The sequence below is a fragment of the Orbicella faveolata genome, unplaced genomic scaffold (assembly GCF_042242905.1).
Source record: "Orbicella faveolata isolate gen_17 unplaced genomic scaffold, um_ofav_v1 contig_46, whole genome shotgun sequence".
NCBI lineage: Eukaryota > Metazoa > Cnidaria > Anthozoa > Scleractinia > Merulinidae > Orbicella > Orbicella faveolata.
The window spans coordinates 13,971,335-13,998,883 of NW_028301576.1; the positions used below are offsets into that span (position 1 = coordinate 13,971,335).

At 38.8% G+C, this 27,549-nt stretch overlaps 2 protein-coding genes across 2 annotated transcripts; both read right to left on the bottom strand.

The window, feature by feature from the left end:
• Positions 1 to 2,110: 2,110 nt before the first annotated feature.
• On the bottom strand, positions 2,111 to 8,642 carry LOC110059343 (solute carrier family 15 member 4-like). The gene is made up of 5 exons (XM_020766035.2): positions 7,961 to 8,642; positions 7,000 to 7,260; positions 5,980 to 6,662; positions 4,252 to 4,636; positions 2,111 to 3,561 (listed from the first exon to the last, which is right to left on the bottom strand). Exons 2-5 carry the CDS (start codon positions 7,253 to 7,255, stop codon positions 3,152 to 3,154), a joined length of 1,734 nt encoding a protein of 577 aa, XP_020621694.2. The 5' UTR covers positions 7,256 to 7,260; positions 7,961 to 8,642; the 3' UTR covers positions 2,111 to 3,151.
• Positions 8,643 to 10,568: 1,926 nt separating this feature from the next.
• On the bottom strand, positions 10,569 to 25,119 carry LOC110059340 (adhesion G protein-coupled receptor L3-like). The gene is made up of 22 exons (XM_089277791.1): positions 24,991 to 25,119; positions 24,753 to 24,885; positions 24,614 to 24,650; positions 23,020 to 23,220; positions 22,507 to 22,577; positions 21,803 to 21,835; positions 20,918 to 21,068; positions 18,859 to 19,014; positions 18,292 to 18,376; positions 17,636 to 17,819; positions 17,244 to 17,290; positions 16,991 to 17,099; positions 16,300 to 16,403; positions 15,107 to 15,209; positions 14,497 to 14,668; positions 14,090 to 14,165; positions 13,464 to 13,530; positions 13,039 to 13,124; positions 12,573 to 12,702; positions 12,384 to 12,425; positions 12,105 to 12,152; positions 10,569 to 11,802 (listed from the first exon to the last, which is right to left on the bottom strand). Exons 2-22 carry the CDS (start codon positions 24,789 to 24,791, stop codon positions 11,770 to 11,772), a joined length of 1,974 nt encoding a protein of 657 aa, XP_089133917.1. The 5' UTR covers positions 24,792 to 24,885; positions 24,991 to 25,119; the 3' UTR covers positions 10,569 to 11,769.
• Positions 25,120 to 27,549: the final 2,430 nt, after the last annotated feature.

Below are 27,549 nucleotides of genomic sequence, written 5' to 3' on the forward strand. Positions count from 1 at the left end.
TTGAATAGTCCATTATTGATACCCGTGCGAACATTGTAGAGATGATCTGAAACAGCTTTAAATGCATTGTTCAGGGCTGTTATTCACCTTTCCTTTTCACCATTATATATGGACGATTATACATTCGATCACCCTTTTTTTTAATCTGAAACTTTTCCATTTCATTATTTACAACATCTACAGATGTTTCTAAGATTCGAGAAGCATTGATCGAGTTTAAACAAACAACGCAATTGAATTTTTGGTTTTTCCCGCGTTGACAGCTACTCCAACAGAAAACAATTCAACCTACAATGATAGAGTACACCTGGGCCAGGTTGTTTAAAGCCAGATCAAGCTACATTTGTAACGTAGGATTAGCAAGGATTTTGATGTCAGTTTTTCGGCAAGTTTGTCACTTTAAATTGTTTCTCCGCTGTTTTGAGTCTGAATAATCTCAAACTCCACAAAACACGAGCAGTGAAAACCAATTGTATACAAGAAAAATTAATACTTCAGTTAACTTTTAATACTGGGTTAGCGCTAACCGACCTTTTGAAAAACCCAGCTCTGGTGTTAGACTTGACTAGTGGAGTGGCTCTGGGGGCCAAAGATAAACACTGGAAACGAGAGCCATTTATTATGCTGAAACTGTATGGAGTGCTGTACATAACAGCAAAGATCTGTTTGCCTCGTGAATACATTCAATAGCATGTCTCCCAGGAGGGGCACTCTCATGTGAAAAGGTTGGGGACGCTCTTCGCTCCATTAGGGATATCAAATCACGGACTTAAGTCTCACTTAGAGTGTTTAAGACGAAACGCCAATGTTTTTATCATGGAGTACGTAACCTCCTTTTGGGTGTTATGTCACACTTTGTCACAATGCTTCGCTAGCGGGGCGTCGGTATATATATTGCGTTGTCTTCATTACCCAGGCAGTGAGGCCTGGGCTTAAATTTCGGCTTTTTTTTTTTTTTTTTTTTTTTTCCTCTTTTTTGTCCCACGTTCAGTCACAAATCGCCGTCTGGTCTCTAAAGCGCATGCGCCAACTGTGCATGCGTACAGAACGTGGAATTTACAGACGTTGTCGTCGAGGAAAGTTAGCACGGATTCCATGATTTCTAGGGCGATGAAATCACATACAAACGAACACACCGTTCAAGGTAGACCAACACCAAAGGACGTTAAGCGTTTTCGGAACGGGTTGCTGCAAGCCTTACGAGAGAACAATTTACGAGCGAACATTTTGAGTGAATCATGAATCTTGTTATACCAGAGGAGCCATCAACCGGGGGTATCAACTCTTCAGCTTGATAAAAAGCATCTTCAGAAGTGTCTTCGTATTTTTAGACGTGATCGTGAACCAAGCAGAATCCCAGCACGAGCTCAAGAACGTCTGAGCAACAAGAGCAGAAAGGTCAGAGAATTTGTTTACGAATTCATCTGTTCGAGTACACCTAAGTAAAATGCTCTGAGAAACTTCGTAAAGTATAATAAAGATAAAATCTCGAACTAAACGATATTCTCTCGTTATTTGCTTGTAACAGAGTTATGTGTCTCAACAAGAGTGAAACTCATGTAGCGAATTATTGTACATTTAAGCTGAAAGAAACTAATGTATGTTGACCCCAGCAAAACAATTCTTGGCTTGCACTGTCACGCAACCTGACGCAATAACAAATTTATTCGAAAACCATTTAGTGGATAAAATCAAGAAATTGTGATGTTATAGGAGATTAATAAAGATGACACTCCTCGAATTTTTAAGTCTGTGCTTTTTCCCAAACTCAGATATTCGTCGAAATATTTTGCACAAATTAACAGAGACCAGTATGGAACCGCCATGTTGGTGTACCTTCGCGGTACGCGGTACATTGCGGCCGGAAAATATTGTAAACATCTGGAACTTACTTTGGCTATCTAGGCGACTGATTAACTATACTGAACAAACAAGCATTTACATAAGCACTTTTCCTAATACTTTAACTTCTAAATGGGCTAAAAATCACGAGATAAGTATATGATTTCGACAACCGCGTTCGTAGGTCTATGTCACGCATCGCCATAACTGTGAAATTCAAAATGTCTCGCTTGCTTGAGAAACACAAATAACAACGGCAAAGGCTAAGGAAAATAGACTGAAACGTTTATAGGTTGATATAAAGACCTTGACTCATTTCACACCCTAAAGACTTGCAAACGAGTAATAAGCTATTAATCGATTCCAAGAAATGCAATCAAAAGCAGAATAGCTTAAGCACATCAATTCTATTGAATTTCGTACAACTTCGAATGCAGAACATTTAGCTCAATTGCAATAAAGCTATTGCTTTTCAGTATAACGACTGCCTGGGTACACGCAGCAAAGCGTCTAGTTTGTATTCATTCGAGTCATACGACCGCCTCTTCGCCCTCTAAATGAAATACCCAGTGACTAAATTCGTTTAGTATTTTCAAGTACTGGCTTGTCATGTTTTGTATTTACATTATACTAGCTTATGTTCGGATTGATGTCAACTTTATACTATACACTACGTGTTATTGTTCAGTTGTATTTTTAGTTTTTGTTATCTTGCGCTTACATTGTTGATAATTCTATGTAATTTTGATTGATAAGACATAATAAAGAGGGTTATACACGGTTCGTGTTGACACACCCCACGAGCGATTGCTTATTACATGATAAATGTTTTATATTCGGTTGAGTGGGGCAGCGAATTAGAATATAACTATTGTTTTACCCGCCAAGGCATCGTTCAGGGTTGCCCCGTTATAAAATGGTTTCCTTTACAAACCATGCCCAGAGTGGTATCTTTTAGGGACTTCAAATTCAAATTTTCCGAACGGTATCCGCGACCTTGTCGCGGGAGTTCCCCCCTTCCCCGCCCCGAGGGGGTTTTTCGGTGCCCACGTTTTGCAACTGCTTGTTCAGGTATTCGAACCAGACAACAGAAAAAGAAAAGTCTGTATTTAGCGATCACTAACAGGACTCTCGTGAGTGTAAACTTGATACGCCGGGATTCTTTTTACAGACAAAATGGGAAAAAATGTTTGGGACTTATTGAGGTACGGATTCCAGTTTATACAGATTTCACTTTATATAAATGTCAGTATATAGAAGAAAAGATTTTAATTGTTTAAAATTCGATTTCTCGTGAGGACCAGAATTATCACGGCCCAAAGTTTCGGATATCGCAAAACATGTTGTTCAAAAGAGGTTGATGCGCCTCATCGGAATAAAATAAAGAACTCGGTGCTTCTGTGCTTTGGCTTCCCTCGACTTCGCTGTCGTCATTATTCACAGGGTTTCTTTGATGCGCATGGTCAGCATATCGATATCTAACTGCTAAGATAAGAAACACAGCCGCGTTGATCAGCATAAGACCAGCTAAGAGGAACATGTAGTATTCAAGCGCGCCTTTGTTGAGGTCTTCAGGATACCACTTGCTGTCTGAAGCGTTTTTAACAATGGAAGCCAACAGTCCTGCCACGTAATATCCTGAGCCAATCATACCCAAGCACAAACCCATTATTACGCCACGCAATTCGGCAGGGGACTGGGAATAGGCAAACTCAAGACCTGAAAATATAACAAATTAACTCTGAGAAAAATGGAAAACGTCATCACGAAGAAAGCAAGAATCCAGTATTTTCAAGGTTAGTCCGGCAGGGACTTGACTAGTCCAAGTTAGGAGAACTAGGTAAGCTTTGAACAGCCAGACATTTACAAACAAACACAAAATAGTTTCAAGAGGCTTGAAACGTCTTTTTCTCGAAAAGTGTGAGAACATTCTTTGTTCCTTGCATTCATCACATTTCCTCAGTTCTTTCAGTCTGCATACGAGCCAAGTGGCCCATCAGGCCGGATCTTATCCCGGTTTCTGTACCTTGAAGCGACTAGTATCTCTACTGCTCAGCTTACCCCCCTCTCTTCCCCCCTGAATGGGATGCTAGTCCATCGCAAGCCGGGTTACACCTAGCATTAAGTTAAGTTCGCCAGTAGCCATTTATACACCCGGGTGGACAGAGGCGCTGTGAGGGTGAAGTGTCTTGTCCCAGAACACAACACAACGTCCCCGGCCAGGGCTCAGACGCGGACCACTTGATCAGGAAACGAGCGCATTAACCATGAGATCCCCGCGCCTCCCACTAGCTTTTACTATTGTCATAGGCTCGTGTCCGTTAATGCAATTGAGGTATCCCACTCACGTACCCTTTGGGTAACTATTTTACCAAGGTTGGGAGTTAAACTACAAACAAACTGTCATACCTGTCACAGACACCAAAGCTTCACTTGTTCCTTGCAGAATGTACTGAGGCACTTGATAAAACACACTCATGGTAGATGCATTTACTGTCTTATTGAAGACATCTTGTTCGATTGTTCCGTGACCATGGTGTTTTCGTTCAAGTTCAATGATCCCCGCCAGAGCTACCGAACCAGCGGCGAAGAGCATTCCAACACTGATTCTCCGCAATGGGGTGAAGTTGAAGCCAATACGAAGAAAGCCTGGGTACACAACTCGGTCAATAAAAGGAAGGAGAACTAGTAATGACACGATTCCAAATATGGAGAGAGATGCTGCAGGAAATGAGAGTTGCTCTGTGATTCTCAAATTCATGTAAGAACCTTGCAAGACAAAGGTGGTGAGACTCTATAAGAAAAAAGGGGGGGAAAGAAGCAAGGGTGGTCAAATGTTACGCGTGAATAGGTCAAATAAACACATTATTTTATGCATGTAGTCATGAGGCGCCTTTGGCCATAATAATAATAACAATAATAATAATAATAATAATAATAATCACTTTATTTAAGTGTCGATGTATTTAGCACTAATGTGCTAATTGCGGACACTGTAAATAAATAAACAAATATTTCAAATTAAACATAACTATTAAGAATCCCAACTGGTGGGAGGCTGACCAGTTGGCTATTTACACAACGCGGTCGAGGAGTTGAACTCGGGGCTACCGAGAACAAATCCAGATAGCGGTGGGGTGGTGGATTTGAACCAGGGACCTCTAGATTTCAAATCCAGCGCCCTAAACCACTCGGCCACGCCGCCTTCCATTAACGTTTAGGAAACTTATCGCAATGATTAACCGAGGTTCAGACAATTTTCGCGTCATCAATCACTTTAAAAGTTGGAACCGACTTCATCATGAAGTACTAAACGCGTGGTTTTCATTCCTTTATAAAGTAGCAATGCAAAATAAAGAACCACTTCGGTAGAGCGAAAGTCAGTATGAACTTACTGCTCAACATTTGAACATATATGAACATTACTAAAGGTTTCAGTACCAGATGTGAAAGAGTCATAGTAGCGGGCTCGGTACAGTGAGTAACTGAAAGGTAAAAGCCGGTTATGAAAAACAGACTGAGGTAGCCTGCGTACAGGCGTTCTAATTTATTAGCACGCGAAGGGAACGAAACTGCGAGTGAGTGCGAAAAAATAAGAAGCAGGGGGAAGGGGTGAGAAAAATGATTCCATTCCTCTCCACCCTCTTCCCCTTCTTCAATCTCCTCGCCTGGAAAAGGGAAAGGAAGAGTCTGCGACTGAAGAATCGTGATTAGTCGCAAGTACTTGCAAATCGAACATGCGTACAGACTTGTGTTGTAAAGTAAAGCAAAGTGGTGCGGTTAGCTATATATAGTGTACGCAAGTTGCAAACTGAAGCCATTCCAAGGCGAGCGCAGACTTTTGTTGACTGTCGTTGGGCATGCAAACGGTGGAAATCTTGTGTCGACTGCCATGCAAATTTGATCCCTTTTCAAGATCAAAGTGATCTTAATAAGCCATTGCAAGTCAATACAGGTGAACACGAGTCCACCGAAATAGAGTAGCAAGTAGACTTGTGACTCCGTTTGGCTAGGCTCTTTATTGCCATGCTTCACAACTACAGGTGAATCGAAACAAGTACAGTCGAGAACATTGTGACACTCCAACCCCCCCCCCCCCTCCCTCCCATCCCCCAAACCTCCCATGCACCAGCTTACCTGACCATACAATGTCCAATAGAATATGTAGGTTAGGAATATTGGGATCAACCGAACTACTGACTTAACTCCTTCCACCATTTCCTCGGGAAACTTTCCTCCAACAGAATCTTTAGCTCCATCCAGCCAGTGGGTCAGAGATGGATTCGCCCTGCAGCAGAGTTTTTCTCTCAGTCCTCCACCAATGATGCGGAGCGTATCTGCCAGATAACTTCCTTGTGGTGGGTGTAAAATGTAGTGCTCTCTTCCTATCACGAGTAGAATGGTTGCACAAGCTATAGAGACTGAGGCTATCAGGAAACCATAGAAAAACGAGACCTCTTGTTGGACGTACGCCACAACGGTATAAGCTAACAGCGACCCAACCTGAATAAACCAGTAAAACCAGTCGAAGAACTTTCGTACCATCTCGGGACCTTCGTCGTTTACCTGGTCTGCTCCCATTAGGGACACATTTGACTTGATTCCTCCTGTTGCTATGGCGATGAAAAGGAGCGACACAGCAAGGAATCCTTCTTTACTCGACATGCCCAAACCATAGGCCGAAGGGTAACTATAAGTAATAGCCGTGAGGAGACCGGTACCAACTACGTAAAGCAGTGAGCATCCATATATGGTGTTGTATCGTCCAATTATGGTGTCAGCCAGCCAACCACCGATTACAGGAGTGAAGAAACATGTTCCTAAGAAAAGAACAGCGATGTTTCAATCTACTTTAAAATCCTAAACTTCTGCTAGACTTGACTAATTAACTCAGGCTATGAACGTTTAATTTTAAAAGCAGTGCGCTAGACTTATATTTCTACGACATCATATACATTGATGTGACATAATTTCGAGGAAAAAATATGTAAATATTGTTTTTCAGTTCAAATGTTAAAGTTCGCTAAATTCAAGTCAAAATTAACAAATAATCATTTTATTCAAGTTTGCCTTCAGCTTTAGTCGGGCTGTTCTAACTCTGCCTTTAGGCATCGATCATACTCTTATACTACGTGATGTTCTAAACAGACATCTTACCTTGAAATGCCAAAGTGATTGTACTGGGTAACGGCGAGGCAAGCTTGAGGACATCTTTACAATAAAATACCAGATTAACTGTCACGCCATAGAATGTGAGGCGCTCACAAAGCTCCACAAATAAAATACAAAGAACTACAAGATATCTTCTTCTCCTTGGAGCTGGTTCTTGTAAACAAGCTCCCGCGTTTCCTCTCGGCGTCTCAACGCAGACATCGTGGATTGAAGAGAGCTCATCGTCCTGCCGACAGTTCATTGTCTCTAAAGAAACCACATGCGTGTTATTTAGTGTCTGTGACTGTGTGTGTCGCAGCGTTTTTGACGTTGACCTAGCTAACCATAACGACAAATCATCTGTCGCGTTTTCAGCTCCTGTCCGGTGCAGGCATGAATCATATGTACGTAAAATGAATCAAATATAACACAGTCAAACGTATCAGTAGAAATTTGCATTAGCTCCATTCAATTCACTGACGTTTTGCCTACACAGGGTTGCTTTATATGTAATAGCATACTGACAACGGTCCAATAACAATGTAAAGTCGCCTTTCCTAAGCGAAGCGTGCTTTCCCTGGCGCAAGTTCGGGGATAACCTGTTACTTAACATTTGATAACTTTAAAATGAAACTCGTTCTTAAACTCATAAGCGTTATCTACGAGTCACTGACGAATCACGTCGAGTAGCGTATCGATATATACTTGTGATCAAGCGTCACTGGGTCTCGGCAAATTATCTTAAAAATTGCACTAATAATTCTAACAGTGCCGAGTATTATAGCGAACGATCCGAACTTGGAATTTAAACGCAGCCGCTAGCGCGCTATGAATTCTGAAATTCATGCAAATAATACGGCTTTCTACTAGGACAGATGTAAGCGCAAGTCACTGATATGCTTTCCGAGCTACAGCTAAGATCAACAAGGCCCTAATAGCTTCTTTACCGAGCTTTGTGGATTCTTACCTTTGAGGGCCGGTTTAATTGCCTATACGCTTCACTGTAGAAAGCAAAATGTTCGTCACTTTCTCAGTATGGACTATGATTCCGTTTCAAGCTAGACACAAGGATTGCGCTTGTAACGTCTCGAGTCGAGTCACGTGAATGGTAGTTCATTGTTTGCCGGTATTTATCCAAAGAAAGTGAAAGTAGCATAAGGTCAAGGAGGGTATAGATTGTCATAAAAACTCTTTTTCCTTGGCCATCGTAGCTTTAGAAGAAACAAAACACAAACCGCGGTGATAAACATGGAACCAAAACGCATGTTAAACAAAGTTAATTTCCTTGACGTTTCCTATGTACAACATACATCTTCAGAAGTGACCGTTAACTAGATTACAATCGAAATTTAAACGCGAAGAAAAAGAAAAAGACTGGTATCTAATAATATGTAACAAGACTAATAGTTAATAACAAACAGATGAGTCTGCGGGAGAGAAAAAAAAATTACCATAATAATAATAACAATACAAAATGCTAGTAAAGAAAAAGTTTTTTACTGCCAACGTTTTCATTCAAGGCTGGCTTTAAATCACGAATTAACAATGTTTCCTTAATTTTACAATGTATATCTGACCTACCAGTTGCTAAGATATCAAAATTGTCCCATTTAATATTATGACCCGTGGAAGTAACGTGATCCGCAATGGCTGAGTTGTGACCGATTTAGCAAGGGCCTTAAGGTGGTCTTATACCTAATTTTTTTTTTTTTTTTTGCAAAACAACTCTGTGGAACAGTTTTGGTATCACGTTAAAGGACTTTGCACTCTGATTTCAAAAATGAGCTTTTCCAGCTCACGTGCCACGATAGTTAATGAATAACTAGCTCCTTAGTGTTAAAAAGTGGTGTTCATTATAAACACGATAACGTAATAATGAATGGTTTGAGAAGTATGGAATCAAGTTCATCCTGTCCATAAGCAAGTTATCCAGGAGACAAACCTCAGAAAACAGTGTTTTGAGGGGGTTTTTCTCGTGAAATGTTGAAAAAGTATATTAATATTAACTAATATTAACTATATTAACTAAATAACAGGAAAAAATTTCATAAATTGCAAATTTTGGAGGTTTAAGACCTAGATAATTGTGTCCTTCATCAATGTTGAAAATTTGACAACATTCGGTTAAAACCCAGTAGAGATAGCGTGTGCGAGATATTGATGATTCGTCTATTTGGTCATTTTGAGAAATAAGGCTTTAAAGTTTTACTTCGGTCTCCGAGAGCACAAATTAGCGTTGTGAACTAGGGGGGGGGGGGAGGTTAGGGGCAGGGGGATGGGTATATTTAAAGGTTTTACATAAATGTTTCATTGAACACCCGAATACACACCAGTCATAGAAATGTTAACCAAGTATAAGGAGCGTATAAGATGGTAGAAGAAATAATTTTCAGGACCTTGATGCAAAATTCTCGTAACTACACAATGATATCGATCTTTAAAGCGTTTGTGCAAAGTATCATTAAAATGTACTGAATTGAATCCATTTTGTGAGTACTTTTAGACTGTAAACAATGGCTGCTATGGGTGGTGCTATGTTGAAATATAGCTAGAAGTGTTCAGATTTCTTAATTTAAGTTAAGTAATTACCCAGCAACTTAAGTCTTGTATCTATACGTTTTATGGTTGTTTTAACGTTAAAATAATTTTCCGAAACACCCGCCGAATTAAATCTTTTTTCCCGTACAAGGACAGGTTCAGCCGTTCTCAGATGTCTAAGGTGGTTTACAAGGCAAGCTGCTGGAACTGTGATGATTTTTATATAGGAAAAACAAAGCGTCGACTACACGATAGAAAAACTGAACATTTTAAGGCCCTTGCTAAAAGCGGTCACACCTCAACCATTGCGGATCACGTTACTTCCACGGGTCATAATATTAAATGGGACAATTTTGATATCTTAGCAACTGGTAGGTCAGATATACATTGTAAAATTAAGGAAACATTGTTAATTCGCGATTTAAAGCCAGCCTTGAATGAAAACGTTGGCAGTAAAAAATTTTTTCTTTACTAGCATTTTGTATTGTTATTATTATTATGGTAATTTTTTTTTCTCTCCCGCAGACTCATCTGTTTGTTATTAACTGTTAGTCTTGTTACATATTATTAGATACCAGTCTTTTTCTTTTTCTTCGCGTTTAAATTTCGATTGTAATCTAGTTAACGGTCACTTCTGAAGATGTATGTTGTACATAGGAAACGTCAAGGAAATTAACTTTGTTTAACATGCGTTTTGGTTGCATGTTTATCACCGCGGTTTGTGTTTTGTTTCTCATAGATTGTCATATCGATAGACCATTCGAAAAGGAGCCCGACAAAATGTGCCTTGCATTTTGTAAAGTACCACCATGTCTCGATCGAAATATTGTGGCTGGTAGTTAGATATGCAGGGAATTCACAAACTTTCTCACGTAAATTCCTGTCGAGAGTGGGATTAGAAAAGACAACGGTGAGCGAGAGACTTCTTTATATGACAAAGCCATGAGCCCCGACTTGATGCGACATGGGACCAGCAAGAAATGTGGTCATGATGTTTTTATCAGCTGAGTTAATAACCATCTGATCTGCTCCCAAGCTTCACTTAACGCTTCTGTTTTTTATTGCATTGTATTATATCGTATAAAAGTGATTAACTTAAACGATAACAATAAAATCAATGTGTTTGTTGAACTTTAAGCCTGAAACAAGTTATTTTATGTGGATGCTACAGAGGAAAGCTATGAAATTCCAGACTGAAATAGTCTGTCCATGAAATCATGATACGCCATTTACAATTTGATGTATGTTAAGTTCCGTTTTTAAAAAGAAGTGCCAAGAAAATAGATCCACAGGCAGCACAGATGACTACATGTAAATGGATACCCGTACCAGCTCTTCGCCGAGTCTTACCCCCTTCCCGTTACATCACGGCTTTTACGCTCTGCTCGCCATTTTCCCAGGTCAAGAGAATGATCAGAAGACTCAGAAGACTCAGGAGACCTGGGGAGAGTTCTTTGTTAAGGACAATAGTTCAACCTCACTGTCAGGTTTCCCAAAGCGAGGCTGGCTGTAGTCATCAATGGATCTGATATTGATAGATTGGTCAAGGTCTTCGCCTACGTACATCCCTCTGTTTTTAACTGATCCGGAGAGATTATTATAAATTGCCACTGTTCCAAGGCCGTTTTATTCCTAGGCTTAAAGTTTATTAAACTATATAGGTGTCCCCAGATAGTATACATTGTATGCTAACGACTTCGACACGTTAATAAAGTTCTTTTCTTTTCTTATCTTATCTTATATGTAAATCTTGTCCTTCTTTAAAGACTTACTCACATAATTAACATTATGAAATCAGTGTGTTCAGTTAATGCCCGATCGAACATATGCTATAAAACGTGAATATCATGGAGAAGTAAGTTAGATTCTCATTCAACAGAGCTGGTTATCTAATCATTGATATCTCAAATACAGTCGGGCCTCCCGTAAGCAGACGCCTTTGGGACCAGAAAGGGAGCCCCAGTAAGTGAGGTGCCCGCGTGTAATCCGTTAAAATCTGGCGTTTGCATTTGGAGGTTCGACAGTAGTTCTCGTAAGTACCTACCTAAACAATCTCAGGTTTAAGCAAAATTACCACTCTGTGGCTTAGCTTTTTGTTTTTTTGGTTTTGTTGTTTTTTCTTGTTTGGCCTAGAAAACTAGTGAGTCTTAGCAACGTGCATTCTGCTTCAGGTGAGCTATGCTAATTATTATTAATTATTGTAAGCATATTAGACGTAACACGAAGCTCCTGTCGCTTTCATGGGTGGTACACGAAGTCGTAGGTTTTGTTCTGAAAGAGAAAATGACCAATGTGATTTAATTAAGAGGAAATCAATTCGGGTTCAATTGTTTGGTTCACGTATTTTTTATTGACAGTATTCACAGAAATACAACTGATTGTGTGTCGCAAATCGCAATTGAGGATAAGTTAGCTAAAATCAATTAATTGTCTACACTGCTATCATCCAAAATGCATACACGAAAATCTTTAACATCAACCAACCAATCGATTGGTAAAACAACAAACAAATTAACGGTGGTAATGACGTGGCTTTGTTCAAAACAGTAGTAACATTTATAAGCTTTTTGTACCTTTTCTCTTTCTTCTTCGTCCCTCTTATCCTTACGATAGTCCCACATCTACAATAATAAGAGAAACATATTCATCTGAACATGATCAACGCGATGTACGTATGTAAGTACGGGTTCAGTTTTAAAACATGTTTTCTGTGCCAGCCTTCTCATAAAGTCATTTTCTTGGTCTCTACCACAAAAAATCATTACATTGCTCTGTGAAATTAAAAGATGATGTTAACTACCCGCTCCCGAAAATCTCTGGGGACTTATGTGCCAAACAAAAACATAGCTTACCTCTTGGTTGCGAATGCAGTAGAAGAGCAGGACAAGAAGACCCTTCAACGTAAATAAAATTCATGAGGATTATTATAAACACAGGTCATCTTTATAGGCTACGTAATACTTCTTTAAGAGTTCTACCACCCTTCCCTTCTCCACCCAATCTAAGAAGACGTCTTTTCACGAGAAGTGAAGTCTGCTAACCTGGAATGTGTAGAACACTATGAAGATGTAGTGATAGATTTTGTCCTCGGAGTGATTCACTGCCAGGACACCAAATAGCCACGTCAACACAATCACCGCCATCATCGCTGATGACGTCATCAGACGAGTTCTGCCAAATCAGATCAAAGAAATTAGCTTACAGTAGTGGCCTAAACTGTGCAAATTGTGCTCCTCGTTTCAATAAATAAATTCTACGAACTTAAAGAGAGATCAGGCTGATGGATTACTATAGTAGAAAACCACAAAGGATGCCTAAGATTATAGGAAAGAATAACACAGACTGTATGCTTGGATGATGAGGGAGAGAAGGAAATTTCGGGTAAGTTTTCCAAGATTCACGGAATACAAGGTAGCTCCGGATAGCTAGGTATACTACAAAAGAAAATAATGAGATTCGTATAATTTATGGATCTTCTGTTGTTATTATTAACTTATTACTACTTACTTGGCCCTTTCGATCCTGATATCATCGGGGTCATCCTGCCAGCAAACAATCTCTTTCACGACAAATACTCGGGCGAGAAGATTCAGCTAAAAAAATATCGCATTGATCAGACAATACAATAAATAGCTACAAAAACAACATTTATTTGTACCACTCGGGAAAAAGGAAATTTCAATTGGGCACTAGCTGCCCAAAATAACCGAATACGTCTGTAGAAATGATGGGCAGCAAAGTATATGATTAAAAATACATCAAAACCTAATTCTGGAGGTAATTGTACGAGACAGCTAAGATCTTGGATCGGACCTCATGGGGTCTCTACCACTGGTGACTTCAAGACAATGTCCTCTGGTTGATGATTTCTTTACTCTGTCTTCTTGGTATCATAACGAAAAAAAGTTTTTGATCAGAATCTATGGACCTACCAGTACAAGAATCAAGACAGGTCCTCCAAAGAACCAGGCCTCACCTCCACCAATAAACATCCAGCAGCTGTGGCCAATCAAACAAAAGAAAATCATATTATTATTTATTACAATTTATTTACACCCAAAATGCATAACGATACCCAAATTAAACATATTTTGTTCACGGTATTTATGTGAACCACAACTAGAAAGCTCTCGTCATGACTAATTATGGTTAAAGATCAGGAAAATGCAGTTTTGAAGTCATTATTTAAAAAAATCTTTGAACAAACCAATATATTAAACTGCATGCTCCTGCTACATGAGGAACATTTACAATTTAAATGCCTGGTTATCGTGTACATGCACATTTGTTTCCTTAGAGAATCTAGTGTCCTGTTTGTTTATTGATTTGTTTGGTTGTTTTCGTTCAGTGTTGCTGTTTGTTTTTCTTCGTTAGCTTGTTTGTTTGCATGTTTGTTTGTTTGTTTTGTTTGTTTCTTTTTTACATGTTTGTCTGTTTATTTGTCTGTTTGCTTTGCTTGTTTGTTTGTTTATTTACATGTTTGTATGTTTATTTGGTTCTTTGTTTCTTTGTTCGTTCTTTTATTTGTTTGTTAACAGTAAGCTGTCTATCAACTTACAACTCGCTCTTCTCTGGAGTGCCAAAGTGAGGATAGGCATACTCTGCGCATGCGCTTGCAAACGCTACGGGTAAACCTGATGGTTTGAGAAATATGAAAAAGACAAAAAATAACTTCTAATAAACTAATCAGCTTCTACATAGATATCTCCATCAAGCAACTACGTGATAAATAATTTAAAGGGCAGTATATAAATGTTAAAGACCTTCAAAAAATTGAAAAACCTTATTGGCAATTAATGTCTTCCGAAGATTTCTCATATGAGCATAACATAAAGCGTAAGGTTTCTCACAGAAGTAAGGCTAGGTTCCAAACACAAAGCAACTCTTCCACAAAATATTCACACGTTCACTGTTTATAATGATGCGTCTGGCATGAAAATATATGGGATAGTTGCACTGACTCACCCCACCCCACAGCGAAGTAAAACACAATGGGTACGGTGTTTTTCTCGTTGAACAGCGGTTTCAGGGTCGAGTAGTAGTACAATGCCTCCATCAGCAACCAAGTTAGAGCCGCCAGCTCAAAAAAATGAACGAATGGATTGACGACGTCACAAGTTTTGGGCTTGGAGAAGAACTGAGGAGAGATCAAATGAGATTAAAGTTACTAACTACACCTCAGACGTGACAGTAGAAATTTTGGATAGTAATTTTACGCGTGAGTAACTGTATCAGATACTCAACAAATGGTCCTAGTTCTCCATCTCTCGCAACAGGAGTCGGGGCTGAAGCCTTTTGGCATAATCTCAGACACTCTACCACTGTGTGGAAGCTGACCGGCGAATACAGCTGCTATGCCACGCAGTGCCACGCTATGCCACGCTATGCCACGCTATGGCTATGGCTATGCTATGCCGTGCCATCCAGTACGCAAGGCGTCAAATTGGTTATAGTGACGTGCCTGTAACTTTTGGCTTGTAGATTGAAAACGAAGGATGTAAAGAAATCTATACCCGTCACCCCTCGCGATTGTTCACACTTTTGATAGGTAAAAGAAGCAATCGAACTTTCTCACCATGTTATCGCCTGTCGACAATCCTATAAAGAAAACCAACTGGCTCAGCAGAAGAGCGACGTCAATGTTCAAAGCAATACGCATGTGGTCTTTCTGGTGATAACTGAAAAACAGGAGTATGGCAAATTGAGCGGTTAGTGTTTTACTTTAACCTAGGTATTTCAGTAAGAATTGAGAAAAGCTCCACACTTGAAGCAATTGACAAGGCACTATTAGTAGAAGGATACTAATTATATTCCTGTAAACTACATACGATCTTCTTCCCTCATGTTGTAAGCCTTATAATGAAACTCCAATGCTATTGTCAAATTGAAGAAGAAGTATCATGGTTTAAAACATGTTTCTATTTTTTGCGAAATTCTGTCTTCGAATTCTGTATGAGTTAATGATAGAGTGTTGAATGCAAAACCTTGTTTTCTATATCACTATTCTTTCCGCTTAGTCACCTTAAAATGATCGTCACTACAAAAATTCCAGTGTGGCTGAAAAATAATACTGTGAGCTTAGTAGTAACTGTGATGAAACGTTTCTAAACCTGCTAATTTATCTAATTTATTATATGGCTATGTCTCACAAGGACTGGGAACTACCGAATTCACGAATTTGATTGGCTGAAATCGATATTGAAAGCGGTCTAGATTTTCCCATCTAGACCGGCATCTAGATCGATTACATTTTGCGGAGAAAAAGTTGCAACCTAGAATGCAAAACTATTGACAATTTTCTTCTAACAATATTTATTCATGGCGTGCCAAAAAACCTGATGAGAAAAAAGCAAAGAGGACGAGCAAACTTTGGCAGAATTAAGTCCAGTTCATCGCTGTTCGCAACCAAAATGTCTGTTAGTACATTCAAAGAATTAAATTGTTCTTGTTTGCCATATAATAAATATCTTATTAACCGAGCTAAATCGGTCTGTATGGGAGAATCTTGACCTCCGTCGTTTGTACAGACCTCACTGCGTTCGGTCTGTACCCACGACCTCGGTCAAGATTCTCCCATACAGACCTCCTGCCCGTTTAATAAGAGCTAATTATTAACTAATTCGAGGTTGTAGAGAAAAACATGCTTGCTCTTAAGGCCTTAGAGTGAAGCTTCATTGAGAAGTGATCTTTTTATGCGTATGCGCACTTTACACAGCTAGCCTCCTAGTATTAGCGTTATAAATTATCCTGACGAATCACGTGTCTTACTTGATAACAATGGCGACGATAGCACAGATTAGAAGACCAAGGATGGAGAATGATCCCAACACAGTAGCCACAGTCACGACCATTTCACGATCTGAATCATCCACCTGAGTGAAAAACATCCAACAGAGGTTCAATTAGTTAACGCCATGAAAGTTTCAGAAGACGGCTTTGAGGAGGCAGCGTGGGTGAGTGGTTAGGGCGCCGGACTTGAAATCCGGAGGTCGCGGGTTCAAGTCCCGCTCTGACCACTAAACCAAACTGAAAGTTGTTCCTCGATAGACCCTTGTTCAGCTCCACAGTCATGCTTGTAAATAGCCAACTGGTGTGCCTCTCGTCAGTTGGGAGTTTTAAGCCTATTATGTTTAGTTGATATGTCTGTTTCTTTCGGTTTAAGTGACATGCTTATGAACTAGTAGCTAGGTGTAGCTAAGTGCATTTACCGCTATCAAAAACATTTGAACATTGTTTTTATTGAACGGAGCAACCTCTGATGGCATAGGCAAGAATAGGCCGTGTTCTTATTCTCGGTATTGGACTGGAACTAGCTTGTAAAGGAGGCTTATGCAGTGGAATATTATTAAAAAGAGATTAATGTCATTTGCATTTGAAAAGACTCCCCGCATTAGCCTCACTTGCAAGCTAGTTCCAGTCCAGTACCGGGAATACAAGTATGGCCTTTTGACTGCGTTACCTTCTTCTCCACTTTCATTATCACTGCAAAAGTTGAAAAATGTGTGCATTTAGAGACAGTTTCTGACACGCTAGTTTCATCGACTTTACATCCGTCTTTGGCCCACATGCTGAGAACGAAAAAGAGAATTAAAAAGAATGAATAAATTCGTATGGATGACGGGTCGTTAGTTAAGGCAACGCAGGTGCGTAAAATTACTAATATCAATGATGATCTTGAATCCTGAAATCATCTCAACTTTTGAAAAATTCACCTTTCGTCCCAGTAGCCACAAGCTGGATCAAAATGGTCTTGGTCCGCCTGAAAAAAAAAAGGAAAAAATAAAACGCCATTCACCAACATAAAAATAGTGATCATGTTCAGTCAAGAGCTCATTTACGTTTCTCATTGATTTAGTTTCCGGTGGGATGAGAGTGAGTATCTGAATTTTCGCTTCCGTTCCCTTGTTGTCCTGGTTTCCAGTCCTTTCCCTGGCGGTATGTAACTGGCAATTTCGTCTTTGTTAACACATGATATTGTAGTTTTTTTTCTATTTCTCCCGCTGCCATCGTCTCACAAGTGATGCTTTTCTTTCGAGAACAGAGAGCGTCTAACTTAGTCTAAATCAGAATCTTGAGTAGTAAGTCTACATTTGTTACAGCTTACATGAAGGTGTTTCAGAGTGATCACTGCTGGGTGGGTCAGTGGTCCTTTCAATTGGAGTCCTGTGTTTGTAACAAATTCCACTGCTAACAAGTTGCTGTTGATTCGCTTCTTGGGAACCTTCTTACGAGTCTCGAGCTTGTCACCAACAACGTACAGCTCGGATATGTCTGAATCTGGAATGTGGCTTGATAGAGGGTAGGACAAAAAGTCAAAACAGTTAGAGAAATTAGTCTGCTTTTATACTTCCGCTTACCCTGGTGATGCACAAAAACAAAAAGAGCTTGTTACATCTACTTCTTGCAATCTACGTAATAGCAAGATACTGAAGTTTACTCAATTAATTCTGCATGTGTTAAACGAAAGACACTCCGCCTTAAAGGTGTGCCCCATAATGCGAGACGAATGGATGATGAGATGTTAAGTTGAAATCATATATTTGCAATATAAAATAAATTTAAAGGAAGCAAGTGCTTAGCTTAAAACCAAGGAAGAAACAAACATGTAGGATTTGTAGTATTTTGTTTGTTTGTTTCTTGGAAGTCTGAAATATTCTTTTGAAATACGTAAGTTTTCACAATTGTTTGCCAACGAAATTTAAGATGGCGGCTTTTTTGTTACAGATAACCAATTGAACCTGGAAACTAATCGACACTCACTTCTCGTGCCAGGCCATCTCATTTCTGTCCAGATATTTATCACCGAGTACATCAGGTAAAATAGCGACAGCGTAAAGGACTTTTCCTGCAAAGAGAAAAGCGTCCACTCGTTATTTCACTTTACAGTGATTTCGCCACGGATGCAGGTGTCCGGCCAAGCAGGAATTAAGGGTGGAGCCATCAAGTAGATTAAGACGTGTCTCCTGTAATTTATAATCTTGTGTCTTTCTCTTTTTGTCAACAGAATGGCCTTGTATACGAAAAAAGGCAAATCTTACTCAGTTTAGGTTTTCAGCCTTGAACTTTTTTAAGCTTTGTGCAAATTCAATATTTGTCCGAGGATTCCCTTAGAAAACGTTTAAACCAATATGATTGAAAGACAAAATAAGCGGCTCTAAGGAAATGTTTTGACGATGAACTATACCCCAAATTGCAGATGAATAAAATTCATAGAATACGTGTAAAAATTACCCAAAAACAGTTTCAATTTTGAAACGCGATAAACACATTTCGGTGTTCCCCTCATATGAACTCTCCAAGTTAAAACATGGATGTTATTTTACTCACCCTCTGAAGGCAATTCTTCCACCGGGAAAGCCACAGAGTCGCCCATGTTCTTCCACTTTTCGGTGAAGGCTGGGTCCGAGTAGTTTGGAAAAGTGAGCATTTTCATTTTGTCGTTGTTTACATAGTCTGCGCTATCAAAAACACCGACTTGCATTGCTGAAAATGAAAAAGCGTTCATTAATCAATAAGCCTGACTCTAGCGATCTAGCACGTTTTAGTGTTTTACACAAACTGAACAGCTTCCTCGTGTGACTCTTCAAAGTAATACATCCTTTGTTGTTAGACGTCATGTAGAACGTGTAAATTGTTATACTATGTGCTATGATTAAACGTATCTAGAAATACAGGAAATTGAAAGAAGAAAGAGAATGATGGAAATAGCAAGTTAGTCAATTGAATCAAATGTTTGACAAATTTAAGAGATAATAATCGAATGGTTATGAAAAACAGTTCATGTAATAATAATGATAATAATAATAATAATAATTATTATTATTATTATAATAATAATACATAATACATAATATCTTAAGAGGAGGCCTCCAATCACCATAAGGTGGTTTTCAGGAGGGTCCTCTGAGAAAATAAATGTTAAACCTTTGAAATACATTAAAATCTAAAATACAATAAAAAGGACAAAAACCTATGCGGTAAGCTAACTAAGATTAAAAACTAAAACAAGAATTAAAATACTACTAACTAAGGCTAAAATGGTTCAATAAAAACTGTTTCAGTTTGTATTTAAAAATAGTTTTCGGTATCAGTTTCTTTAAAGCACTTGGTAGTGTGGCCCAGTCGTTAATGGCTTTATAATATGTTTTGCTTTTTCCCCATTCCGTTCTTGGCCTACTGACTTTGGGCATGTAGCCATTTCGGGTATTATAACCGTGTTTTTGGTTCATGGTGGATCTGAATACACCGAAATGTTCGGGGATGCTAGGGTTAGGGATGCTTGCACAACACAACACCGATGTCCGAACCGCCTCGCATGTGAAGACACCCACCGCAACGACGTCAGAGCCTCTGCTGATGGCATTTTCGACTTAACGATCTTCTTCGCAAAGCGATTTTGAAGAGATTGTAATTGTTTCATCTGTGTTGTAAGACCAGGCTGGTCATCCCAGACAATATCTGCATAATCTAGGTGTGGTAGGACAAGGCCATTAAAATATGATGTGAGACTTTTCTGATGTGACCCTTAGCTGCCAAGCTAGGAGCTACTCTTTGTGGCTGGCTCAGCTAACTGGTTGAAAAAAAGACTAGCCAATCGCAGTAGAGCTTTTTCAACCAGTCAGATGCAACATTGAACCCAACAGAATATCTTTACCCTGATTTATGTAGAGTTAGTAAGGCCCAGACTCAGTGACAGAGCTAGTGCAGGGAAACCAGGGGTACTTACCATTTACATGGGAAAACCGGAAATTCCAGTAGGAAAATCAAATGGTTCGCGCTATTCCGTTTGGGAAGCTTCAGAAGATATGGACTGTGATTTGAGGTGATGCTATTTTTCTGCTCTTTTAAGTCTCTCTAGCTGATGTGGATATACTTTATAGCGATTCCCTCTCCCGCAACGTGGCATGCAACTGTTTAATGTTTATGCCTAAAATTTCCAACCGGATGGTTTTTGTAAATGGTAAGCACCCCAGATCCTCCAGGAGAGACAGCAATTTATTACTACACATCTTAGATTTTTCCTCCAAATTACTTTCCCTGTTTATTTTATTTTGTTAGTCCACACAACATAAGAAATCCCAAGTAAAAAATTACAGGAACCGTCTAAACTTGGAGTGGAGAGGGGAGCATCCAAAAAGCGCCCGAGGCACCATGCCAAGTATGCACCTCAACATCTGAGACAGAGTGATCAAGATATAAAAACGTACTATACTCTGTCATACTAAACTTAATTAGGACTCCTTGGCTAACAAACATCAACATTCAAATTTCTTTCTGTCTTCGTTAAGTACATTTATTATTAACAGTGAAAATACTTGTTTTGCCCGTCTCGTGGTAATTCCTAACGTATATCTTTTAATCAAAATACAAAATTCAGTTGGCTCACCCATTCCTTCTGTAATAATAACCGCAGTGGCAGTAACATTAGGGTCACCGCTTTCCAGTGTTCGGTTTATTTCTTCAGCGAGGGACCGTCCCAGTTTCATGGCTTGTTTAGGAATATCCATGTTTGAGAATGACAAATTTCCCGGCTTTTCCTATAAATACAAAATAATCGTGTTGTTCTTGTTTCTTTCGTTGTTGTTGTTGTTGTCGTTGTTGTTTTTGTTTTTGTAATTGTATTCATTTGTAGGGTCTGGATGGGAGTACAGGAATCTAAGTTACCAGCAATAACTCAGAAATCGGTGATTTCTCAGCGACCAGTAAAATTTCAGCTCATTTCATCATTTTCAAGTCAGACTCTCTCAGCTGATGGTTAAAATCTGCCAACTTCAGAGGTTTTAACTGAACCTTATCCAAACCTCTTGGTTGTCTTTTCTTGTATTTGTGTTGTATGCATTGCAATAACTGACTACATTTTTAGTAAGGTAATAGGGTCCACGAATCCACGAATTCTTTTTTTATTTTCATTTTTTTTGGGGGGGGGGGGGGAGGGGGAAATTCTCTTTTTACAGTTCTTACATCAATATTCAGGTGATTTTATTTGTTGATTTACTCAGACGATATCATGTAAAGTTCTCTATGTATCTTTTAGTTCAAAGTGTGTTTCCAAGCATGGCATAAAAAATATGACCAATATCGTCTTGTTTTTACTTTTTGCTCATGGTGTTCTTGCTCGTTTGCATATACGTTTGTGTGCCCAATTAATTTGATATATGAAGTATAGTACATTGTATATGCACGAAGTACAGTATATTGTATATGGAACTTTTCAACACGACCCGGGCAGCCCGGTGCATAAGGATCCCATAAAGTGTGGTTCATATCTTACCTTGATGCAGGTCGACATCGAATTTATCAGCTCCTAAGGAGAAAATGCGCCAAAAAACATAAATTTGCATTATCAATGAATTCTTAACGGGAAACGTTAGCTAAAGTTTAACCTTCGAGCCCCCAGCCCTCCGGCAATTTAAGTTTCCTTGTTTGTAGTCTTCTCCACACTTGAATGTATGTGTTGTTTCCACTTTAACTCATAACCCAATTTGTTTTTCATGCCAAATAGTCGACCTATTTCAGAGGATACCTGAATATTTCAGAACTTTTCTGAAAGCGCAAGGAACATAATTAAAGGAACAACGTCGCAGTTTGCGCATCTTTGAAAGTTTAGCCTAAAGTTTTCAAGTTCGTCGTTTGTAATCCATGTCAGTCTTCTCCATCCTAAACCATCCTTTTTCCTTCGTGGTTTATTATTATCTCTTTGCTGTTTTCCTATCTTAGTAAACTATTATTATCAGGTTTCCTTCTATTTAAAGGTATTTTTGTACGTGGCCAAAATAACTCTAAAATACTGTGATTGAGCTCTTTTAAATGAGCTGCCAGTAACCTATTGGACGTTTTCAAAAATGTGCATGACTTTTATGCGGCATCCGGGACACTCTGGTAATTCTCATAATCCAGTGTTGGTGATTTTATTTCTAGGAAAGCACTGTCGTTCAATAAGTAAAGCGTTGCATTTCGTTCTTTTTGCTGACCTACCTTTATACACTCTGTATCAGCGCATTCGGCGTTTTTCCAGTTGATGTCATTGCAATCCTTTTTAGGAGTGACTGGAAATGAACAACATGACAAATACAATATAACGCTGTTAAATAACTCTGAAAAATCCAAAAGTACCAGAGTGGAGTGTCGTCAAAATTGTCTCCAGTTGACAGGACTGGAAAACTAAGCAACGACAAAAATCTTTAATTTTGCTTTAGTGAACATTTCGTTGGCGTGACATCCTGGAAGTGACGTTACCTGGAATAGTGTAAATGTAACGCAATAAAACTTAGAATAACGAGGTATTGGTGTCATGTAACAAGAATTCTGATGCCATGTCTTGGCACAAACACTGCTATCCAGAATCTATGGTATTTGTTATAACAAAAATTTCATTAGAATATTTTACGTTCTGTGAAAGTTAACACCGAATAGTTCATTAGGTAATAGTATTGATAGAGCTTATATACAGAGAGTAAATCGTAAAATGTGACTCAACTCCAAGCTTACCCGTCTCAGACGAATTTATAGTCTGTAAGGGTTGTTTGGGGTTAGCAGTTGCCGTCGGATCAATGGTATTTCTAGGAACATTATTGAACATGGAGTAACTCAAATCCAGTGTCATTGTTGCTAGGCCAACCGAGATACTCGTTGAAGCACTTGATGCTAGACTGGCCGAGGAACTTGACGGAGAAACTGAGATCGAGCTCTCTGAAAACAAGTGTAACTTATCAAGATTAGGTCGGCCCTTTATAGGATTCTACGTCAGCAAAGATCGTATATGATGATGCTACATGTAGATATCACAGAATATGTCTTCTTGAACAACACAAACAATGTTCAAGATGTTGGTTAGGGCATGTACATTTATCGCCATTTTTGGAGAGACATGTTTTCAAGCAGACAGTGTATGAAGAGAGAATTAAAAAAAATAACTGGAACAGGGATCAGTCTTATCTAAATGTGTCACCACATTTCCTCAACTAGCAATGTCTAATTGTATCAAGATATGTGTAGAAGATACGCTTATAAAGTTAGAATGGGCATAGTTGGCAGTACTATGGAAGGAGAAACACAAAAGCTGCAAGTTCACACTTATTGCTTTACAAATGCAAAATGTTTGCTTATTCCCCAGCTGGGAAACGGGGCCTTAATGTATGTCTTAACCGGTGATATGTCTATTTTAACAGTGAGAAAACTTGAAACTGAGCAAACTCTTCTAACAATTGTAATGCATTAGAGCGACAATTTGAAAAAGCGCTGTATTGAGAATCGGGCCGAAAAGAGTTACCAGGAAACGGCAGGTTAAAAAATTACTGGGAAAACGAGGTATATGCGTTAGATATAACGCAAGGACATATGCATAGCAACGACACTGCACATAATTTTGAAAACACCTGAACACGAGAAAATGCTCAGAATTTTCAGTATGGCGTTCGTAATCACATAACAATCCTCAATCAGTCTTTCTTAGGTTTGTCAGCCTCCATATATTTATTTTGCAAGACGTTTATTCGTGATTAATCTAGCTTGATAGTATACCAGCTTGCTACCAGGAAACGCAACATTTGTACACCGTTTTTAACTCGCTTTCGTTGTGGAGCGCGGATTCAATTGCTCCGCTACGTCCGTGCTGTTTTCGACAAAAAATCCAAGGTTTGTGAAAATAAGAAAAAAGGGTAAACTTGTGCTTCGTTATGGCAGGTCAGGCCTGACATAGCGTCCGGTCTGTCCGTCATAAAGCTTTCCGCGAGAACCAACCGAGAGCTAATAATGAATAATAAGCGGAAACTTATTTACCCCGCAAAACCACTGATATAGCAACAACCAAAATGTATGAACTAGAAAAAGAATTAGATTTTTAGAAGCAGTTTATTCCTTGCAAGATTAAGTTAAACTTAAAACAAAATTGTCGCTATACGTCCTTATTTCCTTTCTATAGTACTTCACTTTTATTCTGTATTAAAAGCGTGTGGCTTAGTGGAATTAGTGTTATCTCTTCATGCCTGAAAGCGGTCTTGATAACAGTGGGTTTTGCGGATAAATAAAATACTGTATTTTAAACTAAGTAGTTAAATTTCTAACCATTACCATCTTGACTTACCACTAATTGTGCTTGTGTCAGAAAGTACCTTTTCAGCCTATAAAATGTGAACATTAAAAACCCCGTTACTCATTTCACATTAGAAAATGCTTAACCGGAGTGCTTCGAAAGTTTTTAAAATAAATGAAGTCAAAATTACCTTCCAGAGGCAGAAAAGTACCACTAGCGAGATCCGCATTTTCTTTAGAGTTAAGTTATTGACAAAATTCGTATCTTTAAGAAGAATAAAAGATATCGGACATAATTTCCTTCGTTCGCGAAGTGCTTCTTGTCTGCAAAACAAGCAAAAATATGCAAATGTTTCCTCGCGTTAAATAATTAATAGCCTTAACCCAGCAGCCATGGAAATAAAAGGAAAACATTGATTGTTAATTTACAGGCCTTCTTTGACTTTAACAATAAAAGAAAGAGCTTGAATTAAAACAGAAACGAAATTGAAGTCAGTTGTAGCCACAGTCAAGCTTGTTAAACTCTTGACCGACTTCCTTCGTGAAATTCAAGTTATTTGCGGAGGGGGAAAATTTGACAAGAGTTGAGTCGGCCTCAGAAGCAGGTGCTGCTCGGTTTAATTAATGCTAAAAATGGTTGTTTGCATGCCTGTAAAATTATTACAATGGACAGTGACATTACGGTGATGTGAATAATTGTCATAATAATAATGCATGCAGGCTACCTCTTCCAAATATATTATTTCTTGAGTACCGTTACATGAGCCACGAAAACATCTTTTATAAATATTGTTAATATCATTACCATTTCAATAATTCTTACACACATAAGAATTCTATTCAGGAGTATACAAATTTCAATGATCGAATATTGTTGAGCTCAAACTCATGTGAATAAGAGGAGACATTGAATCGATCGCGGGTTTAGTCAATGTTGCATGACTTTATTAGGGAAAATAACCATACAATGTGCCACTTCCGATGTCCGGTACTCAGTGTCTAGTCGTATTGCGTTTTATATTAGCCCATCCCGTTTCTCTTCAAATAGTCCTTTCCATTCACAGATAAACTTCCACGTAAAAAAAACACACGTATCACTGTTACTTTTTTTCCTTTGTATAATTTGAGGTCGGTTTTTCATGAAACAGTACTACGCACGCGTTGTGCAATACCTGTATTTGATTTTTACCACATGGATGATACACAGAGTTTTAAGTACTATAAATAACTAATAGTTACCATGAAACAAGCGGATCTCGCATCCTTGCGAGGTTCACCCAAGCTATGTAGGGGTCTACAGTAGACCTTCTTCATAGCTTCCTTTTTTATTTTCTTTTGAGATTCACCTTAAAGGTTAATGAAAACGCAGTTCAGTTATGCCTTACTCGTAAAACGGATAGTTTCAAGGCTCGGCGCGCGTCCAAGCTTTAGCATGGCCATAAAGTACCTTTTTTGGCTTTCTTGTCCCTAATTTTCGCTAGCGACGCAAGCACAAGCGTTTTTATTTTACCATTTTCAAGGTGACATGAAAGCTGTTATGCTTGCGCTTGTGCTTGCGTCGCTAGTGAAAACCAGGCTTTACTAACCACATGTAGTTCAGCAACCACACACAATTATTTTTCGGCTATAGTATTCTGTATGACTGACGCCAGATTTTACGGAAGAAACGAGGGATTTACGAGAGAAAAATGTCGAATTTAGTAGTGAACACGGAATTTATTGTTCCACCAGAAGGTCAGTTATTTGCAAGGGATATTTATTGACCGTTGAATGAGTTATTTTCCGTAGCTTTAATTATTTAATCAAATACTAAATACTGTTGTTTACATTAGGAAAAAAAAATGAAGTCAAGTGAGTGGAAGAGGGGTAATTCAAAGAATTGGATTGATAACCCTCATCCGTCCGGACCTCGAGGTAGTGTGACACTGAAATAAGATATTTATATTATCCTCACAAGATTATCGCGTCCTTGTGGGGTAAACTATCGATTGCGCGTGCGTAAGTAACTTAAGCAAAATGATATACATGAATACATGAATAGAACTAGTTTGAAGTCATAACTCGACAAGTCGTTGGCGGTTTGAACAAATAGTGTGCGTGAGATTGCCGTTTTTAATTTTCTGTTGACTTAAAACACTTGATCGGGTGTCAAGATGAGAAAACTAAATGGGTTTAGGGGTAAAGAGTTATCGAATTTCGTTCAGTGTAATGTTAAAGGCAAGCAATTAAATATAGCCAAAAGATAAGCAAGCTCAGGCATTCCAATTTTGCGTAATTGTATTGACTTTTCTCGCTCCTCTCGTTCCGTTGTATTCTACCTTTCATTTTGTTGAGTGTTTTAGGTTTGACATATATTTAAAATCACAACCTCCTCTGATGTGAGTTGGATTAGCGCGTGATAATTACGCTTCGCTGAGCCTTGGTCACCTTAGTGCTGGCGCCTGGCGCTTGTGCCACCTTTAAAACGTTTAATTAGAAAATATAAATTTTCCGTCAGAGGTATATACTGTTATCGAAGACAGACCAGTGTTAAAACAAGCGGTATGCCCTAGAAATCTGTATTAAAATTGTGCGCTTTTAATTTTCACTTGTCCACCGAGACAGAATGAGATAAATTACTTTGCGTGACTTATATTAATTGACCCTCTTGTGAAGCGGGAATCCCCCGACACGTTTCACTTTTGTTATGTCTCATTCCTACTCTTCAATATGCCACTTCCGTTTTCCAATAATTGGCATCTCGTCGTATTGAGTTTTTCACTTAAGCCGTCCTATTTCTCTTTGAACGGTCCATGTCATGGACAGATGAACTTCCGCGTTAAAAAGAAAAAAAAACATATTTATGTATAATTTGAGATCGTTTTCTCATGAAACAGTACCACGCACACGTTATGCAATACCTGTATTCCCCGTTTACCACATGGATTAAACACGGAGGTTGAAGCAGTCTAAATAAGCGATAAATTCACTGCATTGACTGGACCTGAC